The sequence below is a fragment of the Trachinotus anak genome, unplaced genomic scaffold (genome assembly GCF_046630095.1).
Source record: "Trachinotus anak isolate AG129_WGS33_773 ecotype Australia unplaced genomic scaffold, CSIRO_AGI_Tana_v1 ptg000011l, whole genome shotgun sequence".
NCBI classification, from domain to species: domain Eukaryota; kingdom Metazoa; phylum Chordata; class Actinopteri; order Carangiformes; family Carangidae; genus Trachinotus; species Trachinotus anak.
In genome coordinates, this window is record NW_027273862.1 from 1,608,688 (window position 1) to 1,618,561 (window position 9,874).

Sequence of the window (9,874 nt, forward strand, 5' to 3'; positions counted from 1 at the left end):
CGAGCACATATCCCTGGTGTATTATTTTGTAACCTGAACGCTAATGACTAGGTCTACCTGTAGATCACTGCAAAAAACAGTACCACAGTTGTCGCTGTGATAACTCTCCAGAGTGTTACAATCCTGTGCCAGACATTATCTAAACCACTGTGCAGTGTTCTGGCTTCTGGGAGCCTTTAAAAGCATTGATCTGTTCCTCCAGCTAAAGCGACTGGACCATATTTTATTGTCTCAAGAACAGCAGCACATGGTCTGAATCCCCAGTTAAGCTCGTTTTCCTGCCTGTTTTGAACCAGTCTTCTGACAGGAGTTCGATCAGCCAATCAGGTTGCTTTACACTCAGCTCACTGTTAATTGTACCATTACAAAATCTAAGCAAATACAGTCCTTAAAAAAAAAAAAAGGAATTAGGCTATGAGTGCTTCATTTAAAGAACCAAAGAAATGAAGAACAGCACCAAAGTATAAAGAGATCAGTGAAGAACTTGTTTGAAAAAAAAACTAAACAGCAGCTCTTACATAAGGAAAGTAAAAACTAAACACCCACAAATGTTTCCGTGATCCATCACACAGCACCGAGCCCTGACTCACCAAATGAAAACCACCGTGAGTCCCCCCTTACACACACACACACACACACACACACACACACACACACACACACACACACACACACACACACACTTACACGCGAAACTGGGTGGAGGACTTAATCCAAACAAAGCCATCTTCCAAGCCTTGGCACAGCAGTCCAACAAACTAACACATTTCTCTACTTATCAGCCCATTTCGTCTCTGAGCTTCTGTCCTTGGCCCAAAACCGGATCCTGAACTACTGAACCTCTTGTTTGTCCCAACAAACTAAATCTAATCCATGGCCCTGTCACTGAGGGGAAACAGACGCTGTTCCCTCCGTTTCATCTTATTCCACCTGACCCTGAGCTGACTCTACTCTGGCACTTTGCGTTTTGTTGTGTGTAAACGACAACATTCACGACTGTAGTTAACACACACGCCTTTGTAACACTTCATCTGAATACCGCACATTTCCCCACAGTCTCCCCTAGCGGTGAAGGAGCTGTAACACGGTTATTCAGCAGAAAATAACGGTAACGGGACCAAATCTGTGCGGTGTAAGGCTGCTGTCCACTCCTCCAGCGCCGTTCGCTCGTCAAGGGCTCGGCAGCCCAACCTGAGCCGCTGTCGGCAAAGAGGAGGCGGCGCTGCGCAGAGACGCGAACGAACACGATGCGTTAGAAAAAACTAAACAAAACCAGGCTGCTTACCCAGAAGATGAAGTTGAAGAAGAAAAGCATGTATTTGATGCATTTGGTGCAGCCTTCGACTCCCATGGTCCTTCAGATAGCTCAGCACAGAGTTCAAGAGACGGTGGCGACGGCAGACCGGGCTCCTCGACGTGTAGCGGGGCTGGATCTGAACCGAGAGTCTTCACGTCGGCTCGGAGACCGAGGCCACACCCAACTCCTCCCTCCCCCGCCGTCTCAGCACCCCGCCATTGTCCACTCAGAGTCGCCAGATTTGACCGACAGACCTATCAGAGCCCAGAGCCCGCCCCACAGATTTCCTTGAGATTCTGGAAAATGTTGTTGTCGTCTTGCTGTGGTGGGAGATGCGGGATGATGAAGTGAGTGCTATGGTGACGTCTCACAGGCTCTGTGGTAATGCGCCAGAGATACAGCACAGACAGAAATCTCCTGGCTTTATAATCTGCCTTCATCAAGTAATGTGCCACAGTAACGGACCACATGTACCAGAGATAATGTGACAGAATATAAACCGTAGATTACCAATGAGAAATGTATGGTTTTTTATTTTTAATATAAAAATCCTATCGAATCTATTTATATTATTTTAAAATGTATTTTTCTTTTACATAATATACTTGAATATGTGTGAAAATGTCCCATGTCTAACATGGGTGTGAAAATGTGAGAGGCGCGTCCATCTGTCACACTTGATACTGTATTCAGTCATATTATCAAGAAGTTTCATGAGCTATAATTTGATGAATTATAACTTACTCAGTCTCACTCTGGTGACTGATGTCGGCATTGACGACTGTTTTAACTTGAGATTGCTTCTACATGAGCTTCGACATCACAAATGCTCATCTGCATTCAGTCACAGAATGAAAAAATGAAATACCATTTCATTAATTATCAAAATGTATATACAAATGCATAGTTCACCTCAGTTATTTTCTGGAGCCCTTTATTTGTGCTTGGGGACTTCTTTATAGAAATAGGCCTATAGTAAAGATCATGGGGGGATTTTACTGATAAGCACACTTTAATAAAAGAAAGAATAGAGGAGATAAATAATCAATAATCGAGGTTATGTATTAGTTTGGAGTGAAGACTTGTTGATTCACAGTCCATTTTTCCCTGTACGTAGTGTATAAGTCCAACAGGGTTTCATCAGCCCACCACACCCCACAGCCTCACCGATCACACACACGCCCGTAGGTAAACTGCAGCCCCATCAGACAGCCTTTCTTCCACCTCCCCGGTCTGCAGAAAGGTACGAACATGGATTCCGGGGGCGTCGTTGTTCCACCTTTGAACCGGCGGTGCCAGAGCCGGGTCGATTTCTGTGTGAAAGAGACAGACGCTGACGTTGCCTCACGTCACAGCTCTGACGTCAGAGCGCTGGTGTGCTCTCTGACCACACACGGGGGCGACATTATGCCGCTGCATAACGAGGGGTCTTCTAAACAGCAATGTAGCGGGGTCTCCGTTTAAAAGGGGCTCATGAGGAGGTCCAGTCCCGCCTGCTGTGTAATGATTCATCAAGTAGATGGTGTGCACCACACTGAATGTGCGAGCAGCAACATTGGCCAGTTACTCATACATAAAAGATTTGCTGAAATGTACCCTGCAGCAGGTCAGAGCATTTCTCAAGATAAAATCTTAAAATGCGAAATGAAATACTGTAGGCTATATGTCACAGTGCAGAGTGACACCTAAGATACTTGTCACAGTAGTAGATAAGGCTGCTGCGCCCCTTAATCTGTGAGGGGGGCACTGCAGCGTCCACCTCTGTCCCTCTTTTAACTGCAAAGCAGGGTTATCTGATGACGGCCACTGTTTTCTGTATACTGTGGGTCTGGCTGTAGTTTTACCTCTAGACTTTTTTCCCTTCTCAATGCACCTTGGAAGTAGGTGAAGTTGTACTGACACTTCTACTTTTTACAGTCAGGATTACCAGGAAATCAATACTGTTCAATATTGAAACAAAGAAAGAATTTTACTCTAAAGGAAATCCAAATTTTTTTTTGGGAAAAAAGCACAATAAAAGCTATATACCCCATATAACTGTATATAATCTGTCTTGTCTTTGGTACCCAACCTTGTCCTGTTTGAGGATGAATAGTCTGCTAGTTGCAGTTTTTTTTTTGTTCCCTCTTTTGAGACTATTGTTAAAATCAGCATAGCATTTGTATTTAGTATTTAATGTTTCTAAGTGTAAATAAAACAAATGAAAATAAAATAATATAAAAGTTCACATTTGTTGGTATCTTGTACTGTCATTGCCTATTACTTTTTAGCACACAAGTATATACTAAATTATATAAAAACCTTAAATCATGAATGTGAAAATTACATATTAAGTAATCCTCAAAGCTGTTTTGATAGACAGACTATAATTCATGATGCTCATTCCCACAGGACAGAGGTAATGGTTCTGACAGGATGTCACTCTGCGTGGTCCCATCTGACTTGAACAGCATGTGTAAAAGGTTTCAGCAACACTGGCAGCAGTTTTCTCACTGGTGCTTTCCTTCTCTCTCATCACATACACACTTTCTTCTAGAGCAAAACACGTTTTGCTCTGTTTTCCCAATACAAATGTACTCATATATATGCACATGTATAAAAACCTCAAGGGCAACATTCATGCTAGTGCAGCTGAGGAGGTGAATAAAACTGATTGTTGAATACAGTGTTGTATATTAAGGCTGAACGATAAATAAGTAAATAAATTAAAATAATATTATATATAATATTGTGATGAGTCATGATTTCACTTGGAATAGTCATTTTTGCATTTCACTTTCACTGACAAAAGTATAAAAATGTTATTTTTGTTGGGTCTTGTACCAAATAAACATGTTCCCTTACATCTGGAGAATATCATTTGTAGACCATGGCACCTCTGTAAGCACCACAATAATTCATTTACGGTATGTTTTCATACGTGTTACCTTTATCAAAGAAAATGCAGCTCCTCCACTTTGGATATTGCAATTAGTCATATTGCAGTTTTGATGATATTTGGATTTATTGTTCCTTCATGATATGGGCAGAGTACAGACGCAGCACACTGAAGTTGGGATTCAGTTCAGTTTGTGCAGAGACTATTTCAAATGCTCTGGCAAGATACACTGAAATAGTCTCCTTGCTGAAGGATATGAACACACTGTTACTCAGAGCCCAAATATAATTGCTCTCAACCTGTGCTATTCATCTGTGTGATGCGTAAAGTAACCTCCTCCTCTCCTCCTCTGGGAAATACAGGGACTAGAATGGCTGTTGGAGATCAGCTCTGTGACAGGCAGGGGAGACTTATCTTTGCCCATGTCTGGCAAAACTAGAACATAATATAAGACTTGTTTCTTTTGATTGGGAATTTTCTGTACCACACCATCTGTTGCATCAACATAGAGAGTGATGGGTTCTGGTCTTCTCAAGAATTCAGCTGAAATCTTTATTCCAGTGTCTGTGCATAAATGTACAGCAAAAGCATCTATTTGTAGGTGCTGAAGATCGCCCTCTGATGAAGATAGCCTTTTGATGATGCATGACTGCATCTCTCTTTGACAACTAGTTGAGTCAGCATGAGTTCAAGCATTATGTCTTTATGGAGCCTTGCACTCTTCTTCACCTCAGAGGATATTTTCTTCAAAACATCCTTGGTGAGGCATCCAGTTATGGCCGCCCCATCTTTGACAGGTGTCTTTTTCGACACAGAGCAGGTATTTTGCTGGTCTAAAACACCTTTGATTATTATGGTGAGCAGCTTCACCACAGCGAATCACTATAAAACATATTTTGTGTATTACAATCGATCATCCTGCATGCCGTCCCTGTCTTCTCCACCCGCTGTTGGTATCTGTTCTGTATTTACATTGGAACTCTCTTCTCCTTTATTGTTCTTTTCATCACCTTGTAAGTCAATCTTGTGTTCCTTCTCTTAACATTGATATTGATCTGTACATCTTGTTTATGGGCCTCCCTCTCTCACTGACTTCTGTCTGAAGTAATAGGACGAGCAAGCCCTGCTCCTGGAAAGAGCAGCTCCTGACAAAGTACACAAAGACTGCCTGAAGCTTCAGTTCCACCAGATCTTCCCTCTTTTGGCGTCGGGTCTGAGTCAACGACCAGCGGATACCCACTGACTGACGTGCAATGTCCCCACAACATTAATCTTTACTCCAGCCAGTCAGTGCAGTTGGTGGCAGTAATGCACCTCTAAGATGGTTTGCCAACTGCCAATAACCACAGAAGAAAAAGAAGAAGAAGCAGAAGAAAAAAAGAGGAAGAAGAAGTGGACAAAGAATAAAAAGTGAGATTCAAGTTGTGGTTGAAAAGTGAAAAATTGTCCTTTCCTAACTTGCTGGAAAACACAATGACACCAAGGAAAGATGAAAGATGTGAAGGAGAGATCATAAAGACTTAAAAAAGATAACTGTGGTGCCAAGAGAGCCCAACTGCACTTGCTCTAGCTTTAAGCTTTGTGGAAAAACAGGATGAAAATGCCCCTAACCACAGGGCACTAGGAGTCACTGAATGGTTTGATCAGTATGACAATGATGTGAACCATAATTGTGGTCTTCACAGTCACCAGATCCCAGCGCAGTTGAACACCTATGGGACATATTGGGCCCATGTGTTAGACGTCGCTCTCATCCACCATCATCGAAAATTAAGGGATGTTGACTGGTCACTAACTGCCAGACTTGTCACTGGGGTACGCCATGAGTGTTCTTTAGGACTGTAAGCTATAAAATGCACGGTGTTATGTTATCTAAAACTAAAGCAATAGAATCTAATAATACGTGAACCCATAGTATATTTAATTGTAGTAGGTTATGGCAAATGATTGACAATAAATAATCACAAAAAAAACCAATTTGCAAATAGCCAAATAAATCTGCCAGATCATATCTCATGGATTACCTAAAACTAAAACCAGGCTGTTTTCAAGTCACTGAGTGGGAGCAAAGCAGGCTGGGAACCAGAGTTTATGTAACAGAGTAGTGATGAAGTGAAATGATAGAGAAGTAACTGCTCTCCCTGCTGTATCTAGTTTTAATATGGCCAGACCAACCAATCAGATATAAATAAACTGTTATTTGAATCTGGTGTGTTTATGATTGATAAAATCCACAAGGACAAAATAAAATACTTTTCAGTTATTTTTAAAATTTTTGGATAAAGAGGGAAGATTTGATGTAGGGTTGCCACCTTCTATATGTAAAGGAATAAAGAACTAAAGGACAGACATCCCTCCATGGGCGACTGAAAGAGCTGTATGTGTCCCCTGGGACAGAGCTGAATCACTGATACTCTGTCTCCCATTCAGCCCTATATCTAGACAGCCTTTTTCTTTATTCTGATAGCCACAGTGAGAGACAGACAGGGAAGTCAGGGAGAGAGCGAGAGAGAGAGGATGACATGCAGCAAAAAGTACTGTGACTTTATGGTATGCATTCTACCAAGTGAATCACCGGGACACTGTACTGGTGGTTTTATCTGTAGAGAGCAACAACTGACACTAACATCATGTAGCTGTACTTTCTCACAGCACGTAGAGCTTGTCTTTCTACTGCTCATTAATAAACTTCTCAAATCCGCTTGTAGGCACTTTGAAGACATAGTTTATAAATGAAATGATATGTACAAAAATATGGGACACATTTATTTTCAAATGCAGGTTGATTCTTTATTGTGTGGGTCCCCAGTTCAGTGGGGCAGTTGGAGCATTTGGTGGGGTAGCAGGCCTAGAGCCGGAAGAATGGTGTTCATCCCTCCAGTAGAGAGACCTGGAGAATCAGTGCTAAGCTGTTCTTGCAGTGTGTGCTGGCCCAACACCTTATTAATGCACACTATGTTGTAAGTGCAGTGACAAACTCAATGCTGTAGGCCTACAATTCAAATAAGGTTTCCTGTCTATCACACCTCCTAAGAAAGGATGTTTTCAGTTTATACAAAGGGTACATGTAACCAACAATTACTAGGAAGTAAAAACAGAGTAGATATTGTTGAAAATACAAAATCAAAACAAACAGGGCTGAAATGTTTAAATAATATAATAACATGAAAGTAACATATCAGTTGAAAAAGTTCAGGCATTGAAATTAGGAGCTGAGCAAGGGGCCAGAGTAAATTATATTTAGACATAAGTATATGGAGTTTCAACATTGCCATCCTGACAGTTTTGAACAGGAATGAGGATGGAGGGTGGTCTGGAGTACAGCGAGTGTAAAAGGATAAATATAAACTTGGACATGTCGGTTGAGAGGACTGAGAAGTTAGATTTCAGTCTGTTAACCAATGAAGTTATGTTTGCCAATCTATGAACAGAGTATGGTTGAGATTATTTGTCATAACTCTGCTATCTATGAGAAAATTGTTCATCTCCAGGATGTTAGGACATCTGGCACAGGCTCATTCTTGAGAAAGCTGCAGCACAGCTACAAAAGCCGTGTTTAAACCACTGAAAGGGTACAGGACCAAAACAAGTAAAGAAGACTGTGACAGAGCAAGTGTCTGTGTTCATGGTGATGTAACAGGTGCTTCTATGGATGTTGATGAAATTGTTGTGGGCTTGAGAAAACACATAGCTTGCAAATAAACTACTGTATTATGCAGTAATTTATATTTCAGACTTGTAAGTCCAAATTGAAAAAATTACACAAAAGATAAAGCTGAGGAGTGAGTTCGAGAAAGAAAGCAGAGCAACAAATTGAGGATCTCAGAAGACAGACTATCTACACCAGACAGTAATTCCGGCAGAGAGCAGAGTATGGGACCTTGGAGCACTTAGAAAAGATTAAATTAGAGAAGAGAAATGACTCCCTTTGTATTAGTTACTATAAAAGGAAGGCAGGCTGAAGCAGTCACACAGTGTCTGCTGCAGCAGGTGGAGGTTATGAATTAAGAGGCTGAGGTTTTGAGGGGAGAGTCTGCAGAAATTCAGGACAAGCATCGCCACCTTTGAGCATGGGGAGAATTCAGATGCTTCAAAGAAGTGAACATTGATTCGGTCACAAACAGAGGAGAACTTATAAAGCCACAGAAATAAATTAATGAAAGAGACTTTCTTGACCTCAAAACACACAGGCTGAGATACAATCTAGTGCTTTCTGGGATCCATTAAAAAAAAGCCAGATGATCCACGAAAGACATTAAAAGAATTCATGTTCAACCAGCTCAGAATACCACCATCACCTTTTACTGCAGTTATCCACAGCTGATCATAGGAAAATGTGAGCACAAAACACAAATAACTATGGGTCTCAAACACACATAGACACACACTCTCATACTCTTCTTGCCACACACATAACCACACTATAACATACACACAGACACATACGCACACACAAGCACAAACATGCCAACATCAATCAGCATTAAATTGACTCCTCATATTAAACTCAGAATTACGTCACCCATCAAATTTGTCACTTGGAAGGTATGTGTCATCGGCTCTCAGGCAAAGGAGACAAAAACACTAAACCACCTGAGTAATGTAAATGCAGATTTAGAGAGGCTCAGAGCCTCTTCTGATTGGCTAGGTCCAGGTCCAATGCAGGAATGGAGTCCACCAGTTCACTCTCCTCCACTGCTAGACCCTCCAGGTGGACCAGTACAATGCCAGTGTGTGTAGAGACCAGCCAGGGGAGCATGGCCACAGAATCCAAGACCATCTGGGACATCAGGGAGGTGGGTGATCGGGTAACTGGAACAGCAAGATTGAAAGACTGAATATACAAAATTCGCTCTGGAGACAAAGCCATCAAGCAGGTTATGATTTTTGTGCACCTGTGACTCCAGCTGGTGGATCATCCATTAGCTGTGAGTAAGCAAGTTTGCAGTCAACACACACACCCGTAATAATAGCTGGTTTTCAGTCCAAGTGTAACTCATAGAAAGGTCCAAGTGGTCTGTGTAAGGGGCAGAGTCGAGGGCAGTGACTGTAACAGTTGTGACATCACAAAGTTACGGAAGTCCTGACAGCTCATTTTAAGACCTCAATATGTTCTGGGTACTTCTCCGATTGAGCCCGTTGATATTTTTGCAGTATTTATATAGCACATAGACCTGCTTCACAATCAAAAAAGACTATTGTTAAGAAATCTTAACATTGCATGCCTAAAAGGACTTTCCATAGATACATTAACGGAAGTTTTTTTTGGGTAAAGGTGCGAATACTTTTATTAGAAAGTAGGCTACAAGATCAGTATTAATAACATTAAATGCAATTTTAAGTTAATATAGCAGACTAATATAGAAATTTACATTCCATTTGGCTTATTTCATTTTTTATTAGCCTAATAACCATTTTAATCATGATATGTTTTTATTGCATTTATATTGATGATTAACAACATTTTACCTATTGCTGGTAGAATGTTGGTCAGTCCTTATAGCCGGTAATTCAATGTTAATCGCATTTTTGGAGCATCCAGAGTTTAAATCTACCACATAACCCCAGGACAGGTCAGGTCCACCTGGAGGAAATGCAGCCTGGGTTTAGTTGGTAACGCCACATGTATGGGACGCAGCCCTGCGAGGTTGTAGGTGTAACCCGGGACTCACTGAACGCAGCCGCAGCCTGCCTTGTTC

General features: G+C 41.5%; 1 protein-coding gene and 1 long non-coding RNA gene across 3 annotated transcripts in view; both read right to left on the minus strand.

The window, feature by feature from the left end:
* LOC139627440 (CD81 antigen-like) overlaps nucleotides 1-1,706 on the minus strand; it is a 36,111-nt gene extending 34,405 nt beyond the window's left edge. Inside the window, exon 1 of the mRNA XM_071488180.1 lies at nucleotides 1,286-1,706. Coding sequence (XP_071344281.1) covers nucleotides 1,286-1,351 — 66 coding nt within the window. The 5' untranslated portion in view covers nucleotides 1,352-1,706. The remainder of the gene's footprint in view (nucleotides 1-1,285) is intronic.
* Nucleotides 1,707-6,079: 4,373 nt separating this feature from the next.
* On the minus strand, nucleotides 6,080-9,854 carry LOC139628257 (uncharacterized). Of its 2 annotated transcripts, XR_011692731.1 has the most exons (3): nucleotides 9,645-9,854; nucleotides 9,071-9,222; nucleotides 6,080-8,987 (listed from the first exon to the last, which is right to left on the minus strand). It is a non-coding gene; the product is annotated as an uncharacterized lncRNA (long non-coding RNA). The 2 variants fall into 2 exon arrangements; XR_011692730.1 differs by having other exon boundaries at nucleotides 9,071-9,854.
* Nucleotides 9,855-9,874: the final 20 nt, after the last annotated feature.